Source organism: Coregonus clupeaformis, chromosome 16 (genome assembly GCF_020615455.1).
Source record: "Coregonus clupeaformis isolate EN_2021a chromosome 16, ASM2061545v1, whole genome shotgun sequence".
Taxonomy (NCBI): Eukaryota; Metazoa; Chordata; class Actinopteri; order Salmoniformes; family Salmonidae; genus Coregonus; species Coregonus clupeaformis.
In genome coordinates this window covers 18,511,512-18,538,795 of record NC_059207.1, presented here as the reverse complement: position 1 = coordinate 18,538,795, position 27,284 = coordinate 18,511,512, and the positions used below count along the sequence as shown (strand labels likewise).

General features: G+C 43.9%; 1 protein-coding gene across 5 annotated transcripts; it reads right to left on the bottom strand.

The window, feature by feature from the left end:
* Positions 1-731: 731 nt before the first annotated feature.
* LOC121584400 (E3 ubiquitin-protein ligase TRIM36-like) lies at positions 732-26,847 on the bottom strand. Of its 5 annotated transcripts, none has more exons than XM_045225632.1 (11): positions 26,521-26,847; positions 18,934-19,174; positions 17,359-17,391; positions 14,505-14,848; positions 14,093-14,239; positions 9,844-9,939; positions 9,191-9,444; positions 8,287-8,408; positions 6,125-6,433; positions 4,227-4,524; positions 732-3,419 (listed from the first exon to the last, which is right to left on the bottom strand). In XM_045225632.1, the coding sequence occupies exons 1-11, from the start codon at positions 26,596-26,598 to the stop codon at positions 3,071-3,073; spliced, it is 2,271 nt and encodes a 756-aa protein (XP_045081567.1). In that variant the 5' UTR covers positions 26,599-26,847; the 3' UTR covers positions 732-3,070. The 5 variants fall into 5 exon arrangements, with proteins under 5 accessions (XP_045081567.1, XP_045081569.1, XP_045081568.1 ...); XM_045225634.1 differs by lacking the exon at positions 26,521-26,847 and adding an exon at positions 19,952-20,243; XM_045225633.1 differs by lacking the exon at positions 17,359-17,391.
* Between the last annotated feature and the right edge of the window lie 437 nt (positions 26,848-27,284).

Below are 27,284 nucleotides of genomic sequence, written 5' to 3'. Positions count from 1 at the left end.
ATTACAGCTACAACACTACTCAAACACTGTTAGACATGTAACATCTCAATTTGCACAAAATAGCACCAAAAAAACTAAATAGACCTACAGGAATATTTGTACAGGAAAAAATCCTGCAGGAATCATGTAGGATATTTGTTCCTGTAAGAAAACCCCACAGGATTTTCATTGTCACTTTCCTGTAGAAATAGCATGTTCTGCAGGAGTAACACAAATCCTGCAGGTTCTGCCCCTACAGGACTCCTGCAAGAATTTAGCTGACCCGGTTGGAATAGCATGTTCTGCAGGAACATTTACCTGATGCGCAGGATCTTAAAAAAATTCCTGTACAATAAGGACAATTCCTGCAGGAGTCCAAATCAACTTTTCCCCCTTCAGGATTTCATCAAACCTACACAATTGCTGCAGGAATGTTTTGCCTCTGAAGTAATTGTGTAGATGAACTGTAACTCTTTAGGAAGGGTAGATACTATTACTTTATCTGCAGAGGCAGTAGCGTCACATGCTGTCTAATGAGGATGGGTGGATCAGGAGAGAGGAGAGGGAGAAAAGGTAGCCATTAGGAGGGGTCAGTATGTGTGCATTTCATACATTTTCCAGTTTCCTTGCGCTTCAGTCTCTGAATGCTCCATTTCTATAACACAAATTTCCCAGGAGGATGATGACGGATTATAAACATTTACCATTTGAAAAACCTTACTCAAAGTGAATACAATTACCCACACACACACTTGGTTTAAAACACTTTTATTTCATATAAATCCCCAAACAGCAAATAAAAAAAGCGTAGTATTTCAAGAATCTGATTACAGACAACGCTTAATGTACATCAAAGCATTACTCACAGAAAGCAAACGTCACATATCCCATTACTTACAATAGGAGAATACAACAGGTCTACTTCCAGCAGTCTACGTAAGATTGCGCCACAATTTATACAGACCTGCACAGCAGAGGCATACATGCTACAGTTTAAAGTGCTAGCTTGAACCATTAGACTGAGTGTCTGCAGAATATTTGGTTTAACTTACTACTGAAAGCCATAGGATTCCCTTTTCTAAAATCAGCAGTGATATGTAGCTAGAATAAGACGAGCACTATAGCAAACATCTACCGTGAAAGACAACTGCTGCAGCCAACAGCGACTTGACCCAAGATAAGCAAACACCTACGAGACATTCAGTTTGTTCTGTAAATAATACATTCTGTGATAAACACAATCCCAAACCTGTTAATTAAGTGCATAGACTTTAAAAGGTGTTTCAACAGTCATTTAAAAAAGGAACAGGTAGAAGTGTTGTTGTGTCCTAAAAGGAATGGTAGAGAATTATGCGCACCAATTCTGAAGCAGCTAGGAATTAAGTTAAGACTACAGATTGTTATCCCTCAAAATTACCTTACATGATTCAGATAAGGAAAACAATTAAAACGCAACAAATTCTAGGATACGAAACACTCAAATGGACCTAAACACATCACAACACACAAGAGGTGTAGATTTAAAATGCTCCCTTCACAAATTCAGTCAGACATGATCTAGTTCCAATGACAATTTTCCACCAATTGCCCAAATCGCTTAACTTTGATTAGGCTTTGAGAAACTTCACAGCACTTAAACTCATAGAATAAAACAAATTGCAGATCTACAACTTATTTCACCCCAAAAATAAAATGTCACTAGATATGTACATTGAGGTAAAATTTTAAAAAAAATGTTAATTTCAGCTTATTATTGGATATGAACAATCTTAAAGGCTGAGATTAGGGTACAGTAAATTACTCATGTATTTATGGAAGCTGCAAAGAAAAGTGAAATCCTGTAGAGGAGAAAGGTATCGTTTTCCAGGGCTGATAGGCCAGTAGCACAAGGCCCATAAGCCACAAACCTGAGAAAAACACAGATTATCCTTACCCTCAAGAAAACAAAACATATGTACAGATGTTGTCCAGAAACCCATGTAAGGAAGCCAGAGGTGACCAGGGGTGTGTTCAGCAGGGGTAACCATTCAGAATGAGATAAAAGTAAAAATGTATAGAAACAAAATTACTCCCTTTTCTAGAGGACAGAGCATAATACATTTCTAAATCTGAAGGTTCTGAAACGCTGCACACGCCTGAACAGACCCGTGGTGTGCCCTGAAACCTTGTGTTGTCCTAGCTGATCCTCGAGAGCCAATCGACAATGTGCGTATCAAATGTCTAAGTTCTGTACACTAACATGACGTGTTTCAGGAAAGATGCCGCATCGTAGTAGAGTTCCGTGGGACAGTTTGTGTAGTGAGAACCTGTAGTGTTACTGAAGTTTCACATTCCCGGCGCTAAACAGAAAACATTCACTGCTGTTGAACAACTGCATCCGAGACAGCAGTGTGAGGTAAATTAATTAACGTGATAATTTGGTGATCAACTAATATCCACGACAACTCATATTTCTGTGCAAGCGCACGCGGATCTCAAGTTAGAATTACACCCTGAATGTGAATGTCTAGTGTTACGATTCAGATAAATGTGTTCTGCATTGAAGTAGTGCTCAGAGTGATTAGGTAGTGAGATTAAGTGCAAGGTGTGCTTGTCTTTTTTTTTTATGTGCACATTTTTGTGAGCATGTGTCCAAATCAAATGCAGTGCAACAAACTGGTGTTGACGGACTCTTGCCAAAGGACATTGATTACGTATGTTTTGTATTATACATTTTTGGTAGGGATGTTTCTCAACCGAGGGGTCCTTGTGACCTACATAGACTCACCCTTGTCAGTGATGACTAGCCATGCTGTTGTGCACAGTTATTAGACAAATTATTGAATTTTTTAGATGACCTATTTATTGTGAAAGGCACAGAGGCGTAGCAGTAGCTGCAAGGCTCTTCAGGTTTCTCTTGGCTATGTTTTACTGGACTCAGTGGTGCTACATAAATATGTGTTCATTAAAAACAAAGAAATGGCATAATAATAATCAACAATACACACAACAACATCACTACACAACATACCTGACAGAAAGCAGAGACCAACATGAACTCAAAGGCAAGTGTTGAGAAGGAGAGACTTGTGTGTGTGGAAGGCCCAACATCTCACATATACGACAGTCGCTTTGACGTGATGAACTCCTCTAGATGGACCTTGCCACTACCCATGAGGCCAAAGGCAGGGTACATGGTACCAGAGCAGTCCACCTGCCGCTCGTAAAGGCACCTCATGGTGTCTGCATCGTAGAAGAAGACCCGGCCCGCCTCGTAGTCCAGGCACACGCCGATGCGCTGGGGCATGGGCAGCACCCGGTTGCTGTGGTCGCCGGCGGAAGAGATGGACGCTTTGGGGAGGAACACTTTGCCCATGCCCACAGTGAGCAGAGTGAAGGGCTGGGACAGATCATAGCAAGTGTCCTCGCTGCCACTGTCGTGCCCACTGTCGTGGTCATACCTGGAGGTGGGAGACAGGCAACAGAGTTAGCCTACAACTACGGCCCATTCAATAATACTGACATTTACATTTTAGTCATTTAGCAGACGCTCTTATCCAGAGCGACTTACAGAAGCAATTAGGGTTAAGTGCCTTGCTCAAGGGCACAGACAGATTTTTCACCTAGTCGGCTTGGGGATTAGAACCAGCGACCTTTCAGTTACTGGCACAACGCTCTTAACCACTAAGCTACCTGCCCCCCCACTGAATGTTTCCTCACTGTTACCTGGAAGCCTGTTCAAATATACACCACAGTAAACCCACACAGTAGGTACAGTGAGGGAAAAAAGTATTTGATCCCCTGCTGATTTTGTACATTTGCCCACTGACAAAGACATGATTAGTCTATAATTTTAATGGTAGGTTTATTTGAACAGTGCGAGACTGAATAACAACAAAAAAATCCAGAAAAACGCATGTCAAAAATGTTATAAATATTTGAAAAGAATTGTTGAGAAACTAAGGCCTTTTCTGTTAATTAACACTCTACACCACGTGTCAAACTCATTCCACACGGAGGGCCGAGTGTGTGGGTTCACTCTTCCCTTGTACTTGATTGATGAATTAAGGTCACTAATTAGTAAGGAACTCACCTGGTTGTCAAGGGCATACACACATATATATATATGAAAAGAAAAACCAGCAAACACTAGGCCCTCTATGGAATGAGTTTGACACCCCTAGTTTACAAGTTAATGCTTCTTACGTCACAGGCTTCTTTGTGACTCAGTCCTGATCCTAAGTGAGTGATTCAGAGGCGGAGTTTACCTGGGGCTACTAGTGTCTCGGGGGTTGTGGAACCACTCCAGCAGCTTGGAATCAGAGGCCACGCCCACCTTGACCAGGTAGGAGTGGGGCTCCACGCTGAAGGCCCAGTAGTGTCTGCCCTGAGAGATGCCCATGTCACCGATGATGTAATCCAGGCCCATGTAGCTGCCCGTCTGCACACGCTCAGCAGCCAGCAGGAAGGCCATGCCGGCCACGCTCTCCACAGAGTCACGGCGCTTGCTCAACGCCAGCCGCTCCGAGCTGAAGCCGCACTTGTCGTTGAATAGGAAGCCAAACGCTACAGGAAGAGAGCAACAATACAAAAGGAACAGTCAGACGCTGATAGGATTTCTTGTTTCCTCATCTCAGGATGTCACGGAGAAGGTGGGCTTTCATAAAGTGTCACATGAGGGCGCCATTGTAAAGACCGTCAAAAAGTGAAGGAATTGACAGAACATCCAAAATTATCAATTGACATGTATAGAAAGACAAAACAATGCTTCATTTCTCATTTAAGGTTATTTTAAATAATTTTCTAAGTCGCATCTGCTGCGGATTAAAAAGTCTAAAAAAAATTGTTACAACACCAAAGGCCATAATTACTATTAACTTACCCACTAATATAGTTATGCCTGTGCATTGAGTCATTGCATTTTGTCTCATGGTACTAGAGATACTTTTAATTCATATTATTCATTCCCGCAAAAAACGAGGGCAAAAATACTAGCCATTTACCCCTTTAGCCTTTGTTGTATGAACTGCACAAACTTAATTTAAATTGAGTCATCTTAAAAGATGAGCTTCATAAAATAAAAAATGGACAAATATATTGTCCTCCAGTACTGATAAGTCTATGCAGTATGCCAACACTGACTGATAGGAGGCGCGATGTAGCTACTGTAATGTCTGGTCTAGCCAGCATTGACCCAGAATTCCACCTCATTACTAATGCACTGCGACATCCCCACAGTCAGGACACAGGAATGTGGGCTCCCAGTCCTATCACTGGGCTTCAATCCACAGTGGGCCCCAGCTCTCAGCACCCCAGCCCTGGTTTACTGCAGACTAATGAGGCAAGGGAGGATCAACAACGAAATCCAAATGGATCAGCAATTGTACATACGCATGGAGGTTAGGACAAGAGGGTGGGGACTGTCCAATTCAATAGACTTGAGTGATATCTAGTGCTTTACAGATGGCATATGATTGTTAAACCATCAGAGGCTGAAAAACACTTCGAAAGACGTAAGCAGATGTACTGTTACTCCGGGCCTCTGCTGCATTGCAACGCTTCAGTCTAAAAGAAACAAAGCATTCAAAAGGCTGGGATTTCTGCAATCCAACAAAGGAGATGGGTTGCAGAAGTGATACATTAAGAAGTCGCACAGAGGTTTCATAACTGTCCACTGTATTTTACCCCACAGTTCACTTTTGAACAGTCGAGCATCGGTCCGTTTGTAATGTTCCGTGGATCGGGCTGCTAAATACCCAGACAGACTTGGTAGAAGAGGATTATTTATTTTTATTTTTTAAAAGAGCTCAACTTCAGCCCTGAAGCCCAACACAGGCAGGATGCCGGCGTAAGAGAACATAAGACATTTCTTGGTAATTAGGATAATTAGCATCCAGATCAACTGTCAGGGCCTCTTTCACAGCCTAGTAGACCCACGCTGGCCATTGAGACCAGTATACTAGTTCTTCCCAGTTCCTGCAACACAGAAATGGCATTGAAGCATTGTTACATGATTGCCGAGCATTTTTTTGTTTGTTTCGAGTTGCTATTCCAGTAGTGCTTTGTTTTGGAATAGGGCCCAGGCCCACCTCTCTCCCTCCCCATCACATGAATACAACATCATCCTCAGTGCGGGTGTGTGACCTCATCAGTGCCTGGTGCCTACCTGGGGCAGGTGGTGTGTGGAAGGTGACCTCTGGGCTGTAGGGGCTGTAGAGGGAGTTGCGGCAGCTGCGGACTCTGAAAGAGTAGAGGCTGTCGGCCTCCAGGTCACACACCACTGTGCTGGGGCCATACACCCGGTCTGTGAGGCACCAGCGGCTGGCGCCCTCCTCCTCATCCTGCTCGGTGCCCAGCCTCCTGTACTCAAGGACATGGTGGTCTGTGGCCAAGGTGTCCTCGGCCAGCTGCCAGCACAACCGGCCCTCGTTGTAGACGCGACTACGGGACAGATCGATGATGGGAGGCTCAGGGACTGAGAGAGCGGAGAAAAAAGGTACATGGCAGAGGGAGGGGGTTAAAGTCCAATTCATCAAAGAAATTACATTTTTTGTCATTTAGCAGACGCTCTTATCCAGAGCGACTTAGTTTTAGTGAGTGCATACATTTTTCATACTGGCCCCCCATGGGAATCAAACCCACAACCCTGGCGTTGCAAGCGCCACGCTCTACCAACTGAGCTACAATCTCTAAATCGACAAACTAACATAAGCAAGCCAGCCTTGGACAAGTAAGCCTTGACGGAGCGACAACGGCCCATACTAAACATGCTAGACCTTATTTTAAATGGTATTGGTTATCTGGAAATATAGAAACATAAACAGATAGGATATGTACCCTAAACATGATTTAACCATGTGATCAGTGTTCAACACATTGGTTTATGTAGGTGCATGGAGTCCTTCTGAGATGAGACTGAACTCAGAGCAGACAGTCAGAATATGGACAGGAAGAGTGAGAAGCTAAAAAAAAAAAAAAAGGAATACATCTAATTTATGCACAGACATTGCCAGGAAAAGCACTTTGCAAATCCTTCTCCCCCCTCCCTCACTGCAGACAGAGCTTCCAGTTACCAACAGCAGCAGCCAGGTCCAGCAGGTTTGGATCAGGGCTGAGGGGGGGGACTGGGCGGCCTGCCAAGCCAGCGGGCTACCAGCCTGAGCGCTCCGCTATTCTCAGAGAAACGGCCTATTGATCAGGCTACGGCCGGGACGGGACAGGAGAGGCATTACACCAAACAACAAAGGCGTCTCCTTCTTTCTCACTGGCTGTGAGACCAGACTGCAGACTCTGGAGGGGCTGGATTAGGAAGGGGGAGAACACAACATGATGCCTTTACGGTTCAACTAGTGGCAGAGATACATACAAAATATGGAGCCAGTGTGAGCATAGAAGACTGCAGAATGGCATTGTAATGCGATCTGCTTGATGAGCACTGGGGATGAAATTACACATGGCCTCTTGGGGTGATGGGGGGGTCACTGTCCCATCCCCCAGACCCCATAGGCACTCCCATTCTGTTTCCTTCCATTTGGTGCCTAGTGAACAAGACCCTAACGTGATCCTGGGTTGGAGCTGTTCGGTCCTCTGTCTAGTCTAGTTTAATGAGGAGAAAGCCATGTTGTGCTGCTCTGCCCCATGTAGCCCTCTCCTATAGCCCTGACCCCTGTCCTTAAGGACAGCCTGGCCCCGGCGCTGCCAACCAACTGTCGCTAACAAACGCAGGCGACCCTTCCAGGCTCACTACGGGGAGACCAAGCATGGCCCTTTGTGGTCAGTAATCGTTATAGCGCGATGAGCCCACAAGCCCATTCAATACAAACAGTAACACCTGTGGGACAGAGGGAGCAGGGTTGGAGCTCATTCTAAGGACAGACAGTTAGATTAGAGCTTATAAGTAGCCTCCAGTTTACTTCCTGGGTTGCACTGCACCTACTTGATATGCGCATGTCAAATCAGTTCCTTTTCACAGGAACACAATTATACCCAGCCTGCCGCACAGTTCCCTTCTCTTTAAATCCAGACATGGGGATGAGAGTCTATGCAAAGCAGCGGACCAGAAAAAGCCCTGCAATGCTCTCTGTGTGTATATCAGGCGCGTAACCAGCTTATTCAATTAAAAGGGCTTCTGGTTACCAGTGTCTTAACAGAGAGCAGAGCCCAGGAGGAGGTGAAAGTGACTGACTGGTTGAGGCGGAGGTGACTTAGAGGGGAACCGATGGGGAGTGTCAACAAATTGAATTAGGGTTCAACTTTAGGCTTTCATTGCGATGTCCTCATACATCATTACATACTGTACTTCATACTGGGGGGGGGAGGGGGACTCACCTCCCCCAAAACACAGCTCCTTCAGCAGAGTCTCCTCTCTGGAAGTGTCTAGCACAAACTCATCAAAGGAGGGGTTGGCCGCGGGGTGGAACGTCCTTAGAGACTCTGTGGATTTCGCGATCCTAGAGAGAGAAAGAGAGAGGACACAAAATGGCAGCCATTCACTTTGTAGTGTACACTACATGCTAGCAAGGAGACCACTATCAGAGCGGGAACCATTTCCCAGGCCAGATAAATGAGCATGGGAGGGAGACGTGTGTGGGTGGGTGAATGTAGCAGTGTTCATACAACTAAAAGCGGTCGGTGAATAAAGTCCCAAAGCTGATTTTTTATTTTTTTTTTAAGTTGAGATCAATTAGCAGGATTAGAGCGGGACATGGAGAATGTAAACAGCACTTTGCCATTCCAATCTCTCCCAGAGTGTCCATGGGAAACGATACTTGGTGTCATGGATCTTTGACACACTCAACCCACCCATATAAGCAGATTGATTCCTCCAGTACTAAAATAACAGCACCCAAATCCCCATTAGGAAACCTAGAGGACAAGAGCCGCCACAGGGAAATGGTGTTTTGGCCTGTAATACAGAGTTTAAAAATGGGCCCTTAGTGCTTTATGAATGGAGGCCTTTCGATTACTGACCTTTCTTAAAGAATGGTGATATTAAATAACAATTAGCCAATAGCATTTAAATCGCCACTGATGGTAACCTTTGGGAACCTGTCTATAAACTGCCTTCATATACTAATGTGTTGGGAGTGGCAGGCAGTCAGGGCTGGAGGGTGAAGTTGCCCTAGACACTGATCATGGGTCAGATTAGCATTTCCCCACTACTGGTTAAGGTTATGATTGGGGGAGGGGAAGCTGCACCTGGGGGAAACTTGTCCCTGGAGCGGAAGCTGACCTGGTGTGCAGCTGCTTGGCCGTCTGAACGAAGCAGGACTGGTCTGTCTCCTTGAGGACCTCCTGGGCGTAGCCCACCAGGCCGCTATTCTCCAGCATGCCCTGGTACTCTTCCACCTGGCCCCGGAGCTGCTCCAGACGCCGCGTCCTCGACTGCGCAATGGAGTTCAGCATCTCAGACTTCCTCTCCTGGAGGGTCTGGAACAGCCGCTCAAAGTGCTCGTTGGCCCGACACTCCGCCACCTGGCCATTCTCCTGTGGAAGTAGAGAGGGGTGTCAACGCATCATGGTGCAATACAACTGCATAGAAGTAGCCTATGGCCCAGTCTGTTTGTGCCATCATGCCACAAGGAGTTTGGCATGACAAAAAGCAGGAATGATGGCACAAACAGATCTGAGACCAGGCTAGCATAGATGTACTATTACAACAAATGTAAACGAAAGAGAAAGCCATCATAATACAGTACAGACAAGGTCAGACTAAGCAAACCCTTCTGCAGTGAAATTAGTATGCATTTACATGTATTTGAATATGTGACCTTCCTTCTCAGTGCAGACAGAATGTCCCTTTGTTATTTAACATAAGACACAAATAGTCATGTAAACAGTCACAGACAACACAGGACTAGTTTTATTCCGTCAACAGCTACTTGCCTCAGTTTCATTGATCAACACCTCCATGTGGGAAATCTGAGTCCTCACTTGGTCCTCTTTGCTGATTAAGTAATGGATACTCTTTGATAGCTTCTCCTGTTGGTATAATAACATTTGAGCGCATTGAGAAACCGCATTGGAAATCCTACCTCATCCCGGAAGATTCCGGTTGTTCAGTAGAACAAAACACCTAATATGCCTCTGCATACAGTACGGCCAGCCGAGAGACCGCCACCAGAGATGTTCAATAGATAGATAATCATAAGATACAAATGATTACATTAAATATGAATGAGTCCATAGGCCTCTAAGATTACAGTCAAAAGGACAGAGTCCTCTTTCCCTCTGCTTTCAGTGGCTGATTGACCTCTGTCTAGTCTGGGGGGGGAGAGAGACAAGGTTTGCTTGTTGATGACCGCACACGTGGATTACACTGCTCAAAGATAAACTGATACTGTGGACACATGCCATTCAGCACAGGTACAAATCACTGATAAATATTTCATTAGGGGGCTCAAAATCAAAGTTTATTGGTTGTGTACATAGTTCAAATTTTATAGCTAGTGCAGCAAAATGCTTAAGTGAATAGCTCCTAAAAATGCAGTAAAATGTTAAAGTAATGCAATTAACAATCCAAATAGCACTAACAGTAATCCAAATGCAATCTATACGTACAGTGAGGCAAAAAAGTATTTGATCCCCTGCTGATTTTGTACGTATGCCCACTGACAAAAACATGATCAGTCTATAATTTTAATGGTAGGTTTATTTGAACAGTGAGAGACAGAATAACAACAAAATCCGAAAAACACATGTCAAAAATGTTATACATTTATTTGCATTTTAATGAGGGAAATAAGTATGACCCCTCTGCAAAACATGACTTAGTACTTGGTGGCAAAACCCTTGTTGGCAATCAGAGGTCAGACGTTTCTTGTAGTTCGCCAACAGGTTTCACACATCTCAGGAGGGATTTTGTCCCACTCCTCTTTGCAGATCTTCTCCAAGTCATTAAGGTTTCGAGGCTCACGTTTGGCAACTCGAACCTTCAGCTCCCTCCACAGATTTTCTATGGGATTAAGGTCTGGAGACTGGCTAGGCCACTCCAGGACCTTAATGTGCTTCTTCTTGAGCCACTCCTTTGTTACCTTGGCTGTATGTTTTGGGTCATTTTCATGCTGGAATACATTTACATTTTAGTCATTTAGCAGACGCTCTTATCCAGAGCGACTTCCAGTTAGTGAATACATCTTTTTTTTCTTTTTTTTTATACTGGCCCCCCGTGGGAATCGAACCCACAACCCTGGCGTTACAAACGCCATGCTCTATCAACTGAGCTACAGCCCTGCCGGCCATTCCCTCCCCTACCCTGGACGACGCTGGGCCAATTGTGCGCCACCCATGAGTCTCCCGGTCGCGGCCGGCTGCGACAGAGCCTGGATTCGAACCAGGATCTCTAGTGGCACAGTTAGCACTGCGATGCAGTGCCTTAGACCTCTGCGCCACCCATCCACGACCCATTTTCAATGCCCTGGCTGAAGGAAGGAGGTTCTCACCAAGATTTGACGGTACATGGCCCCGTCCATCGTCCCTTTGATGCGGTGAAGTTGTCCTGTCCCCTTAGCAGAAAAACACCCCCAAAGCATAATGTTTCCACCTCCATGTTTGACGGTGGGGATGGTGTTCTTGGGGTCATAGGCAGCATTCCTCCTCCTCCAAACACGGCGAGTTGAGTTGATGCCAAAGAGCTCGATTTGTCTCATCTGACCACAACATTTTCACCCAGTTCTCCTCTGAATCATTCAGATGTTCATTGGCAAACTTCAGACGGGCCTGTATATGTGCTTTCTTGAGCAGGGGGACCTTGCGGGCGCTGCAGGATTTCAGTCCTTCACGGCGTAGTGTGTTACCAATTGTTTTCTTGGTGACTATGGTCCCAGCTGCCTTGAGATCATTGACAAGATCCTCCCGTGTAGTTCTGGGCTGATTCCTCACCGTTCTCATGATCATTGCAACTCCACGAGGTGAGATCTTGCATGGAGCCCCAGGCAGAGGGAGATTGACAGTTCTTTTGTGTTCCTTCCATCTGCGAATAATCGCACCAACTGTTGTCACCTTCTCACCAAGCTGCTTGGCGATGGTCTTGTAGCCCATTCCAGCCTTGTGTAGGTCTACAATCTTGTCCCTGACATCATTGGAGAGCTCTTTGGTCTTGGCCATGGTGGAGAGTTTGGAATCTGATTGATTGATTGCTTCTGTGGACAGGTGTCTTTTATACAGGTAACAAGCTGAGATTAGGAGCACTCCCCTTTAAGAGTGTGCTCCTAATCTCAGCTACATTTCTGAATAAAAAGACACCTGGGAGCCAGAAATCTTTCTGATTGAGAAGGGGTCAAATACTTTTTTCCCTCATTAAAATGCAAATCAATTTATAACATTTTTGACATGCGTTTTTCTGGATTTATTTGTTGTTATTCTGTCTCACTGTTCAAATAACCCTACCATTAAAATTATAGACTGATCATTTCTTTGTCAGTGGGCAAACATACAAAATCAGCAGGGGATCATACTTGTTTCCCTCACTGTATATACACACACTCAGATGGAGTTACACAAGATACTGTATACTAAGAATGCTATGTACAGCAGTAGATATATTAGCATGAGCTATGTCGATAAAACAGTGTTTAAATACACAGTACAAAAATCCCATGGCAAAATTGATAGAACTGCAGGAAATTAGCTTCCGGGCCAGAGTCCGGGCATGTGAATGGTGTGCAGACAATATGTGAATAGAAAAGGTGTGTACAGCAGTAGTTATATAGGATGAGCGAAGAATAAAGTATATACATACACCAAAAGTATGACACCCCTTCAAATTTGGCTATTTCAGCCACACCCGTTGCTGACAGGTGTATAAAATCGAGCACACCGCCATGCAATCTCCATAGACAAACATTGGCAGTAGAATGGCCTGTCCTGAAGAGCTCTGTGACTTTCAACGTGGCACCGTCATAGGATGCCAGCAGTCCAACAAGTCAGTTCGTAAAATGTCTGCCTTGTTAGAGCTGCCCCGGTCAACTGTAAGTGGTTATTGTGAAGCGGAAACGTCTAGGAGCAACAACTGCTGAGCTGCGAAGTGGTAGGCCACACAAGCTCACAGAACGGGACCGGTGAGTGCTAAAACAAGTAAAGATCTGTCCTCGGTTCCAACACTCACTACAGAGTTCCAAACTGCCTCTGGAAGCAACGTCAGCACAAGAACTGTTCGTTGGGAGCTTCATGAAAACGGATCACCAAGCGCAATGCAAAGCGGCGGCTGGAGAGGTGTAAAGCTCGCCGCCATTGGACTCTGGAGCAGTGGAAACGCGTTCTCTGGAGTGAAGAATCACACTTCAACATCTGGCAGTCCGACGGACGAATCTGGGTTTGGCGCATGCCAGGAGAACCTGCCCGAATGCAGTGCCAATTGTAAAGTTTGGTGGAGGAGGAATAATGGTCTGGGGCTGTTTCTCATGGTTCGGGCTAGGCCCCTTAGTTCCAATGAAGGGAAATCTGAACGCTAGAGTATACAATGACATGCTTGACCATTCTGTGCTTCCAACTTTGTGGCAACGGTTTGGGGAAGGCCCTTTCCTGTTTCAGCATGACAATGCCCCCGTGCACAAAGCGAGGTCCATACAGAAATGGTTTGTCGAGATCGGTGTGAAAGAACTTGACTGGCCTGCACAGAGCCCTGACCTCAACCCCATCGAACACCTTTGGGGAACGAATTTGAATGCCAACTGCGAGCCAGGCCTAATTGCCCTACAACAACGTTCTAGTGGAAAGCCTTCCCAGAAGAGTGAAGGCTGTTATTGCAGCAAAGGGGGAGGGGGGGGACCAACTCCATATTAATACCATCATTTTGGAAGGAGATGTTCGACGATCAGGTGTCCACATACTTTTGGCCATGTAGTATATAAAGTGGGTAAAATAGTATGCAAACATCACTGCTTCACTGACCAGTTGGGCAGACAACCACTTCAAAACTAACACTTTTTCCCCTAGGGTTGTATTCATTAGTGAACACCGTAGCAAAAATACTTGCGACAGAAAACATTTTGCAAAGAAAACAATACTTTCTTATTGGATAAATTCAGGTAGGTCCCTCCCCTTTCGGCCTGTTAGGTTCCTAGAGTATAGACCCCTGATTACTTTCAAGTCAGGTCAAGTGAACGGTTCGAGACAATGGTTAGTTATACGGTACCTTGAGGATCTTGTAGGCGCTGCTCATTGATGTGACTTTGTGGTTGGCGTGGGAGCCTCCCAGCTTGCACAGATGACAGACTGGACGGCGGCAAACCTCGCAGTACATGTTCACCTTCTCCATCTCGTGCTCCGGACACATCAGCACCTGGACGGACATAAGCAACACATTGGATTAGTGCCCATTTTCACATCGCAAACCCGCCACACCACAAATGCGCAAAACGGCCTGGGGGGGGGGGGCAAAGAATAAGTCTGTTAATACTGGAGGAAATGTATTCCTTCCATTGACTCGTAATTCATTAGCTCTGAATGGGCAACTGTACAACCAGTCACTAATCTAAAATCAACAGCAACGAAACCTAGTCACGATAAACAATGAAAACCCCTCCGAGGTGGACAATGGTATCTACCTTGGGCCTAAAGTTCATGGTGGGCCCCACATACTCGTGCTGGGCTTTGGGGGTGCCCCATGGGTGGTGGAACTTGAAGCACTCGTTGCAGTAGCTGGCCTTGCAGTCCATGCAGCTCTTGGTAGCCTCCTGCTGGGGCGGTTTGCACATGTTGCACATGATCGCCACGGCGGCGCGGGCCGCCTGCCGGTAGCGCTCCACGATGCTCTCCAGGGTGAAGTTCCGGAAGAGCATGCTCATGCCCCGCTCACCCAGGTCCACGTCGTGTTGGCAGCCTGGGCACGGGAAAGTGGTGACGCGGGGGGTCACAGAGCCACGCCTCCATCCTGGTGAGGAGATGGATCCTGATAGGACAGAACAACCATTAGAGGACTAATCTAGGGGTGGGCCTGCACAGAGACAAGCAGACAAACACTGACGGGAAGGGTCAGTGTCCTACAGAAACAAACACAGGTCCTTCCTTCCCAGGCTGCTCTCTCTACAGGGTGGCCCCTCAACAATGGATCACACAAGAGATCGGAAGAGCATGTGTTTACAATGACCTGGACACAAAGATTCACATAAAATCTGAATTATTTTAAATCGATTACAAAATCAGGTGGAACGTTAAAGGTGGGAAACCCACTGCCAAAACTAACAGAACAGAGATGTCATCTCAAATCAACCAAAGGGTAAGAGTGTAATTGATTTCCACTACCTGCAGAGGAAATTCATTTTGAAACCATTTGTCCAGTTCAACGTATCACAACGCTCGCTCACACCACAGATGCCTTGTAAAGCATTATCATCTAGAAAGACTACAAATCTGTAGCATATTATTAGAAAATATGATGAGAACGGCCTTCATGACACATGACAGATGCAAGCAGCTGGACCATGTCACTGAGCATGAAACGCACGAAGGAAAATGGCAAGCAAAGAAAAAAAAAAAAACGTTTTACAGAGCACGAACACAGACGAGTGGTGGGCGCAAAGCTTGCATGCGTGTCAAACATGCAGTTTGCATTTGGAATGTGTGTGTGACTGTGTATAATCATGGGAGACGGAGGACGATGGAATAGTGGGTGAGCAGGCTTGGTGTTTTGGATGAAGGCGCAGGTCAGGGAGGGTCTTGGAATGGAAATCGATGAGGTGGGGGCCAAGTGTCTTGGCCTGAAGGCGATGATTAAAGGAGGACAGATACTTAGGCTGGGTGGGTGTTCTGGTCGGGGAGGGAAGGGGTTGCGGCAGCGTGGGCCTGCAGCGAGGTGTACGGCAGCAGGCTGAGACGCTGCCTGCTGCCACAGTGGGATTCAGAGCGTGATTGCTAGTGCAGAGAAAGAGCTCAGGGCAGAAACTGACGAGTCATCGCAAGGCCATTCTAGCAGGGCAAAGGGGTGGGTCACCTACAGAACCACATCATTAACAACACGGTTTGAGTCATCATAACGCGACAGAGCCCCATCGCCATAACCAGGACTGCATTACAAAAGGGATGCAGTCAATCTTGCCAAGAGTATGTGACTAAGCCAAATACTGTACAAGCTGGGAGAAATACATCTAAAATTAATCCTCCCTATACCTTTTTTTTAACTCTACCTGAAAAATATACTGTCAAGATGAATGGCTTTCATACAAAGCTGTTGGTTGCCTTTCATAATTGATATCTATGAAAGGGACAACTAGTTGGTTTCCGGCATTAAGTAAGACTCATTCTGGTGCCATTTTAGAGAATTGTTCAGATGCACTTGTTAGGAGATGCTGTTGAAGAAGTGTTTATAAATGGAGGGAATCTTTCACTAGCATTAGGAGGACATTTGCGGCATACCCTTTTTAAAACATCTACTGAGCACTACAACATAAAAAAAATAAGTAAATACTGAATGACAGAAAATTGTCTGCTAAAGTTTCAGTAAGACCATTGTTTTGTTTGGCATTGTGCTTTAGGGGTGTGTCACAACTAGAACAATTAGTTGGTTAGAACATTGGCTTGTGGCCAAGAGCAATCTCTACAAACACACAAGTCTCTAAAACGTAATCATTTTCAATTACAGCTGAACCGGAGAGCTAAAAAAGCATCCCTGTGGCAAGCCTGTCAGCAGGAATATGATTGAAGGTTGCAGTGGTATAATCTAGAGCACGTATCAAACTCATTCCACGGCGGGCCGTGTGTCTGCGGGTTTTCGCCCCACCCTTGTACTCGACTTATGAATTAGGGTCACTAATTAGTAAGGTACTCCCCTCACCTGGTTGTCTAGGGCTTAATTGAAAGGAAAAACCTGCAGACACTCTGCCCTCCGTGGAATGAGTTTGACACCCCTGATCTAGAGAATCTTGACATGTCTAAAACTATCCCCCTGTGTTTTGTTACATATAACTAGGTCCCCTGCCGCTTCTAAAAGTTAATCTACCGGCCTCCATAAGGTACTGAATGCGTCAGATGCTACAGGGAGGGGAGACCCCTCTACATTTGCCCAGGCATTAAGAAATGTGACTTTAAACCAGTTTCTTAACATCCATACCCATTTCTCTCACCTCTCAGATTCCCATCCAGAGCTGTAGCTCGCTCTCATTCGCCAACCTGCTTACTAAGACATGCACATGCTGAATGGAGAGAACTAAACCCTGAAAGCACCAGGCCAGAAAAAAGGAACAAAACACCAAATGTAGACAAATTGGTAGGACATACTTTACATTTATGCCTTTGCTCAGTAGACTTTTTAAAAAGCCAGAATGCCACGTCTACCAAAAACAGGTGGCCTATTGTCAGCTGTGGGTTACGTACAGTAGAGTAACAGTAAGTTGGGGTTCACAGGGGGTCTAGTAACACTGTACTCACTACTACAGCTATTCAAAAAATGGAACCCGCGTCTACCTCTCCTCCCAAACGACCTTCTCTGCAGTGTGGCTGCAAGCAATGGACAAAGAAGTGAAGTGAGATTAACATATACAGTATGTGAACAGAAATGGAGTCAAACCTGATGTACTTCCAATAACAGTGGACAAGTGCCAACACATAACAGTGCTTAAAAGAAATTGCCCTCTTAAAAGGTTTAGGTCAAAACTTGTGAATTCACAGATTTCAAACCATCTATAGGTACATTGAGTTTAACAAACCATTGTTAGCTTTTAAAGCACTTGTCTGATAAATATATTGGAGTACGGGCTTCAGTTGATTTAATCCCTCATTCATTCCATGCAGGCTGGTTACGTCACCATGACCACCACTGGGCTGACGTCCAATCAGCAAGGGTGAAACAGTTACTGTAATGCTGTCAGAGATTTAAGACATTTACTGAAAGGTATGTTAAAGGGATACTTCAGGATTTTGGCAATGGGGCCCTTTATCTACTTCACCAGAGTCAGATAAACATGTGGATGCCATTTTTATGTCTCAGTGTCCAGTATGAAGGAAGTTAGAGTTAGCAGTTACCCATAGACTTCCAGTCATTGCGCTAACGCTAGTTAGCATTGGCGCACAAACTACCTCTAACTTCCTTCATACTGGACACAGACATAAAAATGATATCCAGGAGTTCATCTGACTTTGGGGAAGTAGATAAAGGGCCTCATTGCCAAAATATCCCTTAAATAATGTCCTTTAAGATTTCGTCAATGTAATTATCAGATTTTGTTTTACTAAATCCACTGCATAAATACAATGGTTACTAACCCCACGGGATTGTAATAGAGTTCATGATTCTTAAAATGACCAAGGATGGATTATATTATTACCAGCTCTATAACCCTGTTTTCTAAACAGCATTGAATGTATCCACTGTGTTAATAGATGCAGACCTTTGGAGTGGCAGGGACCAGCTCATGGATAAGTGAAAGACTGCCTCGTCTCAGTCCATGCTTTTTACACCTTGGATTTAGACATTGACCTCAGCTTTTTTTTTGCAAAGCAAATAATAATAGTGCCCCCCCCCCCCACACACACGCATTTAAAATGCTTTAGTGGGATAACAGTCATGCTTTGTTCCGCCATCTGTACATAACTCTAGCCTCATCCTATCAAGGTGCTGAAAACGATAGGGATTCTGTGTTAAGAAATTGCTTGGTATTACTAAGTCAATATCCACACAATAGAACTGTAATTTAAAGTTTTTTTTGGAGTGAATGCCTTAAGGACATGGAATTAGAGTCTAGACAAAACAAAAGTGATGACTTAAATGCTTGTCGTGTTTCTTCATTCTGTTTAAGAAACGTAAAATGGTCTCTAAGTTAACAAGACTAAAGGAAAAGTATGAACATTGACATTATGATTTTAAACTGGATGGGAATCGGCAGGTGTCCATTTCATTCTACAACCCAGAGAATGACTTTCAGCAAATACATGTGAAAGATTAAAATGGGTATGACAGGTCCATAGAACTTTACTGCATATTGCATGTGACGTTGCCAGAATCACAACATGGGCATGATCACTGGCAAAACCCAAACGCACCTGATCTTGCAAGCCTATCCAGCCTCTCCATGCTTGGTGAGGGTACTCTGGATCGGGGTCCCGGGCTCCCAGGGAGGGAACATTCAGACCCAGCGTCGAAGGAATCCTCATGGTTCAACAGCAACAGCTCTCGGACACACTTGTGACAAACACTGTGCTGACAGGGCAAGATGAGGGGGTGCGTAAACAGCTCCTTGCAAATCGGACAAATGAGCTCCCGCTCAATATTCTTGATAGGGACCTGGTGTGGACACAAACAGCATTAGTATGTCTCCAGTAGTCTCATGCCCAGACTAACTACTCCCACATACCAGATGGGACTAAGCCTATAGCAACTCGGTCCTGAGGACCCCAAAGTGTGCACATTAGTTATTTTTTGCCCTTACACTACACAGCTGATTCAACTCATCATCAAGCTTTGATTATTTGAAATCAGCTGTGTTTTTTTACTGTTAGGGTAAAAAACTAAAACGTGCACACCTTGGGGTCCCCAAGACGGTGTTTGGGAAACGCTGGCCTACAGTAACATACATCGCATAGGCCGATCTCATTACTTTTGTAAAATTTCATTTGAAAGAGGCAAGTTTTGATAGACTAGGCATGTCTACATAAAGCACATTCTTCATTGTATTAGGCCTACCTACTTCAAATACTTTGAAACAGTCAAACAAACAAAAACACATTAAGTGTAGCCTCTACCCTGGTAGGTCATGCACATAATTAGGGAAGTTCATGCATCAGCTTGTTGGTTAGTTGAGGAAGCACAAAATGGGTTACAACAAGGCTAACAATTCCTCAAAAAAAAGGAACCACAGAAACTCTCATTACCATATTTAACAGGGAATTCTTGCTAAAAAAATACCCTAATTTCGACCTCACAATTTGAAATAAGAAAAACAAGGTCAACCATCGAGTCTGTAAACCTCTAACAATTATGAATCAGTAACGTTCCACGAGGGTGTTACTTACCATATTTTGTCATATTAAAACTAGTACGACCTGTACAATTTCCACTTACCGGTAAAATTGAGTTACGTCGCGACACCGCAGACATTATTATAAATTTTTTTTGCGGCGTTTAGCTTATTAAAACTTCTCCAACGTATGTTAAAGATGACGACTACCACACTCACGAGCGCTGTTGAGTCGACAATGAATTAAATACCGTGACTAGACGGTATGGATAAAACCGCGCCGCGTGAATCAGCCACAGTCGAAATGCTGGTGCAGTTCAAGCAATGACAGACAGCAGCAAGCTGTGTGCGGCGGGGTGGAGGCACCGAAATCACCATAGTAACAATGCTGCAGCCCTGAGGATTTAACCCTATCAGTCCCGAGATCCCAGTAAAAATCGGACTTTAATTTATCTGCATTTCCAGACTTTATATTTAGCCTCACAATTAAGTGTTTTGCCGTTTTATTTTCAGGACAACTAGGGCTACAAGTACAACACAAAACAACTCGACACAAACAGTTGCATTCATGAGTTTTATTGACAAATGGCAATAAAAGGAAAATCCGCCAAAGCATAAACCTGATAAAAATCAATGTTTATGAATGCTGTAAGTGGCCTACAGAAATGGTTTGCTCACTGGGAAATTAATATCCAACTAGTCAGTGACAACTGTGTGGAGTTTGGCCTTTGTGACAGCAACTATGTGAGCTTATTACAGTATTATAGACACGATGTCCTAGGATTTCCAATGATCTATGTAACAGGGGTGTCAAACTCATTCCATGGAGGGCTGAGTATCTGCGGGTTTTCGGTGTTTCCTTTCAATTAAGACCTAGACAACCAGGTGAGGGGAGTTCCTTACTAATTAGTTACCTTAATTCAACAATCAAGTACAAGGGAGGAGTGAAAACCCGCAGACACTCGGCCCTCCGTGGAATGAGTTTGACATGTGTTAACGACGCTTGTATAGCTTGTGAGAGTCATCAGAGAGGAAGAGAGGCCTAACTCGGCGGGAAATCTGTCTCCCTCCAGCAGGTGGCGTTTTTTCATCGTTTCGCTGACCAAGCAAGGAGTTTTTTTATGGAGGTCAATGGGAGAGTTTCGCATTTGGTCAACAAAACAATGTATGGCTTATTTGCTACGTGAGGTTGATTTGATCGAATAGAAGTTTCGTAATGTTTAATTTGTTATGACTGTACTGATATAAGTAGGACACTTTCTATCGGCGTTGTCTCAAGATGGGTATGCATATTCATGGCATGAGGCTAGTAGCACAGCATGTCTCTCCATTGAATACAGGTGGTTGACGTTAACAACCCTCATCAAATATTCAAAAAAGAATTACAATAATGAGATGTATCCACCAATCCAAAGAAAGGATAGGCGGGAGCTAAACACACCGTCCCGCTTTGTGGAAAATAACTCCCATTGTTAGGACGGAGAAACTATCTATCTTGTCAGTATATTCATAATCTTTGGCATCATAGAGAAATCAGATTTTCATAGATAGCTTTTAATAGTTTGTAGCTCAAAGCATTTGGCCCCGGGCAACATCGGGATCCGCCCTTGTCTTGCAAACACCGCTCTAGCTCAGCCCATGTTAATTACACAATGGTTGGTATCTATGGATGCAGAAGAAATAGACGAATACAATGGTACAACACAGAAGTGTAGCTCAAACACACAATATTTTAAAAGGGTTAGAAGTCCAAAATGTGCCGGCGATACGGTGGGACTCATTGGGTTAAAAGAGGGGAAGGGCAATTGGATCGGGTTTCACTGGCTGATAAATGCTTTGCCACCTAGAAAATGTGTGTGACCGCCAGGGGCGGTGTGTTCAATAGGGCGATATGGGCGACGCACTGCCAAACGGGAAAAGGAAGGGATTTTTTTTCTAATCAATTATATCACGGCAACAGTAGTTATCAGTGTTGTAATCTAGACGTCTGGTCTGATCTGCCACTAAATGTCCAATCAGGCTAAAGTCGTGCTTCAAATGGCCACCCCCCCTTTTGGGGCGATTTCAGTCAGGTTGAAAATCGCCCAGAAGTCTGTCATAGACTCCCATGTAAAATCTATTTTTTTCAAATATCAGAGCTTTCAATACAATCTCTATGGGTGTCTGAGGGCTTGCACTTCACGCTTTCGTCATACGTAACATAACCATGAACGTAACTAAGAAAAGAGCGGGTAGCCTCATCAATCAATTCACTATTACTGTCAAAATGGCAGTGCAACTCGATTGTCTCTTTGAAAGAAGTTCCTTTTTGTCGGCGAACAAATCAAGATAAATTGGCAACGAAACAATTAGGACCTCCCAGACCAAATTTAATAATTCAACAGGTTTCTACTAAAGGCGGAAAGTCCTACACCCGAGGATTTTCCAAAAATTGGTACGAACGAAAAAGAACATTGCCACTCAACTGGATGAGGGATACAGGCTAGCTGTCCGCCGCCACAACGATGAGGTTAGTGTTGATAATCACAAGTTTACTGGAGAACTGAGACCAAGTAGAGACTTTGGACAGGGGTGGATATGGTATAATAAAGGCAGTTTATTCAGAGGTAAAGATATCTGGAATCGCGTGCACGGACCCGTTCGTCAAACTCTTAGGGAGCTATACATTAAGCCCCATTACTTACCATATCAGATAAGAGAAATTGCTGCAGCTACATATATTTTACATCCTGGCCCTACATAGTTCACTATTTGCATCACTTACCAAAATATTACATGTGGTCATATATGCTTGGAAAGTGGAGATGCCATAGAACGTCAAAAAAGTAAACATTGCTGGAGACACATTGCCGTTTTGGAGAAGACATCGCGTTTGCTAGCGAAGAGATTTGTTGTGGCAAATGAACTTGGGCTGGGAATTGCCAGGAACCTCACGATAAGATATATGCATTACGAGTCTCATGATTCTATACGTATTGCGATTCGATACTGTGATTTTATTGCGCACCATATGTCTGTTGCAGAGGGATCAGAAAGCCATGAGAACGAGTTTTGATCAGTCATGGAAATAAAAGTGCTGAAAACAAATTGGCTCCCAATGTGAAAAGATTGAGAACAAGCTATGAAGGAACAATAATGGTGTTTTGGTGCAGGTACAGCCAACTAGCGCTAAAATATTGCGATATTGTCAATACAGTATATCGTAAAGTATCACTATGTAACTCGATTTCTTTCACCCCAATCCCTCAAATTAATGGTAAATAACTGAATTGTTTGCCCCACATTTAGCTAAGATGATTAGCTAGCCAGCTAAAATGTTTTATTTAGTTAGCAGTCGCATCTACAATAGTTTACTGTCAATAACATGTCTCCAAAAATGACGTGGTGTCTCCAATTGTGTTGACATTTTACAATTGCGATGCGCATCCATGAGTATCCACTTTCTGTAGCTCAGCTGGTAGAGCACGGGCGCTTGTAACGCCAAGGTAGTGGGTTCGATCCCGGGACCACCCATACACAAAAATGTATGCACGCATGACTGTAAGTCGCTTTGGATAAAAGCGTCTGCTAAATGGCATATTATTATTATTATTATTATTATTATCTGAAGAGAGCCGAAACATTGTGTGCAGACATTTTATGCAATAAATGAAGTAGGTTGAATCTAGTAGTTCTGATCTTCTGATTGGTCCTGATGAGTTGGGCGAGGTCCCCTCCAGGCTACTGTCACTGTTGCATTGGCTCTGAGTCGGGTTCTCTGTCTTCAAATGTTCAGCCTAAGAGAGGGGATTTTTGTGTGTGTGTGTGTGTGTGTGTGTGTTTAACAGTGATGATGTGTGTGTGTGTGTGTTTGTGTGTGTGTGTGTGTGTGTCCTCAGAGCAAGAACTCGTGAGTTGGAAGAACTGAGAGGCCTATGGCGTGGGTGTTGTCCTTGGCCACCTGCTGACAAGGCTGACAAGATAGGACCCTTTTGTCCATTGTTATTGGATAGGAACAGAACTTATAACCAGCTCCTGACCTAAATAGATCTTAGCACAACATTTTACTCAACATATCATATTCCATATTCACTATAACAAATATATTTACTACGACATTAGCAAGAACCGCCACATCCTCAGCCGGCTAATCCAGTGTGTGAAGTTTTGCGGAGTGTTTGAGTTAGCTTTGCGAGGCAAAGATGAAACTGAGGGCTCCACCAACCCTGGTAAGCCAACACTTTTGAGATCAGTCAATAAATGCTTCTGGTATTGACTTATATGCTGCCCCTGTCTTCATGTTGTTGCTGGACATATCTTTTTTAAAATGTGTGTAGGTCACCTAAATCATCAGAAAAATTGCCCCCCCTGAGAATTTTTTCAGGAGCCGCCACTGGTGACCGCACCTTCTCAAATAGTACTTGAGTACCCCTCCTCAAGTACTATTTGAGAAGGTCCGGTCACACAAATGTCCTAGGTGGTTAAGGTCCGGATGGATATCCTGACTGGTTGCATCGTTGCCTGGTATGGCACCTGCTCGGCCTCCGACCGCAAGGCACTACCCTCTGTACGGCCCAGTACATCACTGGGGCAGAGATTCCTGCCATCCAGGACCTCTATACTAGGCGGTGTCAGAGAAAGGTCCTAAAAATGGTCAAAGACTCCAGCCACCCTAGTCATAGACTGTTCTCTCTGCAACCGCACAGCAAACGGTACCGAAGCGCCAAGTCTAGGTCCAAAAGGCTTCTTAACAGCTTCTACCCCCAAGCCATAAGACTCCTGAATAGCTAATCCCCCCACCCCACCCCACCCCATTTTTACACTGTTGCTACTCTCTGTTTATTATCCATGCATAGTCACTTTAACTCTACCTACATGTACATATTACCTCAATTAACTCGACTAACCTGTGCCCCGCACATTGATTCTGTACCGGTACCCCCTGTATATAGTCTCCCTACTGTTATTTTACTGTTGCTCTTTAATTATTATTATTATTATTTTTTTTTTACTCATCTCTTTTTTACTTAACACTTATTTTTCATAAAACTGCATTGTTGGTTAAGGGCTTGTAAGTAAGCAATTCACCTGTTGTATTCGGCGCATGTGACAAATAAAATGTGATTTGATTTGATATCGTCATTTATCAGCATAGTAACAAACTATTCACACCCCTCGTTGGCAGACAGAACATTTTTCAGTTTTAAAGCTAATGTCCTTCAATTCTACACATTTTGCATGGGTCAAATATGTTTTTGCTGTTTTAAAGCTCAATTCCTGCAATTGTACAAATTTTTCCATGTCTTATGTGTGTTTAAATGATACCAGGGGTCGAAGCCCGACCAAGTAGACAGCTGCCCGTGGTCCGTATTGACCCCGTTCTGGGTCTGGATCCGGACTGCAGTCCGCCAGTTGAGTATGGGGGCACTAGACCAAAACCTGAGGTTTGCAACAATGTTCCAAAATTGCACTTGAGAGATGCTACATTGTTGCATTACCAAAATTGCAACTGTTTGGCCTATCATTTGCAGAGAACGTGCACTCATAGTCCTGAATAATATTTGTAGGGAAGGGCATTAGGAATAGGCTACATTATAGGCCATGAAGTGCCATATTAATTATGAATGGCTTGAAATGTAGGCTAAAGCTTACCCTACCAGTTTGCACATCTGGCGCATTGTCCAAAATAAAGTTCATGCCAAATGTAAATATTACATGGGGTCCTAGTTACAATAAAGGATGGTCATTAAAGAGATTCTCTGGTACTTTTGTATACTGTAGTTCTGAAAGTAGCCTTCACACGGCAAAAGTGGTCCCCGAACAATTGCGTACAATGTCACATATGTGCAGATTTGTGGACCACGTCATTGCGGTCTCTTGCTATGCTGTAGGTGCATGATGTGCCTCTTGAAGCTCATTGGTTGAACTCGAATTGCTAGGGGCTGGCCAACCTGGGGGAAAATGTAGGGAAATGGTGCAGCACAGCTTCCAAAAAAACGGTCACTTTCAAACTAGGAATTTCGTGGCTAATTGAGGTAAGACATTAATTCTGCTCATAGATTATGCATGTATGAATTACACATAGACACATCCAGCCCAAAGTGGAACGTTTAAAAAATACTTGGTAGTCGCCAAAGTTCCGGAGCATGTCTTTAATAATGTATGTTAATAGGTCAAAAGCCTACAATATTTCTTAGGCCTGCATTTGCAGTATATTCTTTATGTAACCCCTTTGTATCCTGCAAAGCCGAATTAGTATATTTAAATTCAATATTTCGATTTATGATGATTGACAACCTTGACATAAGATAATGGCATTTGTTTGCAACCTATAAAAGGATAAAGGAAAATAAAAGGACTTCATGGAGATTCCATGGAGAAAAAACACCTTTGTGAGTCTTGCACCCCACATGAACTGCTCACGTCACACTTTCAGATAGCATAGATACAGATAAAATGGATAGATAAGAATAAAATAAAATTACAACACCCATCTACAAATCCTCATATTTCATGCACATTATATATTTACATCCCTAATCCTGTTCCAAGGACGGCACAAACCCTCGACCATCCGTCCTCTCTACCTAGACTACACACCTAGATCTAGCGGACACCATACTGAAGATGCCAGCTTTGCTCCAACAGGCTACTGATCTGACATTAACATAAAACATATCTGACGTTCACTCACCTCTCCCGCTGTTATCCGTTGGACTATCTGCTGGACCAAACTCGGTAACATATCCTGATTATCTTCGGTATCCGACATAATGACAGATAATGTCGTCAAGACAATGGAGAAATATAATAAACAATGGGTCAATAAGAAATAAATAGCACAACAAACACTGTAAAAATCGAATGGCTTCCCAAAGAGTGAATGTCACAGTCAGAGAAATATGGTTGCTTCTTCGTCCTCATCCTATATACTTCGAGCAGCCTATGTAGCATCCAATTAATTCATGCCCCAGCTGCTTGAGAACATTTGATTTAGCTAGAAATCTTTGATGTTTAACCCCGCCCTCACTGTACATCTGAGGCGTGCGCTTGCCCGCGCAGTTTAGGCGCATCATCGGCGATATCTCCAACTGAGCCCTTTGTATTTCTTCAGATATTACCCTAGCCTACTCACCCAACAATGAATAGACTATGGCTATTTTTAAATGACAGAAAATGATCTCTAATGATGTTTGGGAATAGAATGGATTACGAGATAAAACTATGGAATTAATTGGAGTCGAATGTATGCATGCTATGCCTATAAATATGCTAGTTTAGCCTACATATTAGTTCGTTACGATCTGAAAACATGCCTTTTTGCCTGATAGTTTATACGTTATTTTGTTACATTTATTTAACAGTTTTTGCAACAATAGACATTATAGGCTAGTTTATTTTGGTCTTCCAAGCTAATCCCTTAAAATCAACATTATTTCGTTCTGTAACCAATACCAC

Coding starts and splice junctions, on each gene's coding strand:
- LOC121584400 (XM_045225632.1), bottom strand. CDS start 26,598: ATGTCGGATACCGAAGATAATCAGGATATGTTACCGAGTTTGGTCCAG. Junction 19,175..26,520: donor AACGGATAACAGCGGGAGAG/GTGAGTGAACGT, acceptor TGTCCACACCAG/GTCCCTATCAAGAATATTGA. Junction 3,420..4,226: donor CGAGACACTAGTAGCCCCAG/GTAAACTCCGCC, acceptor TCCCACCTCCAG/GTATGACCACGACAGTGGGC.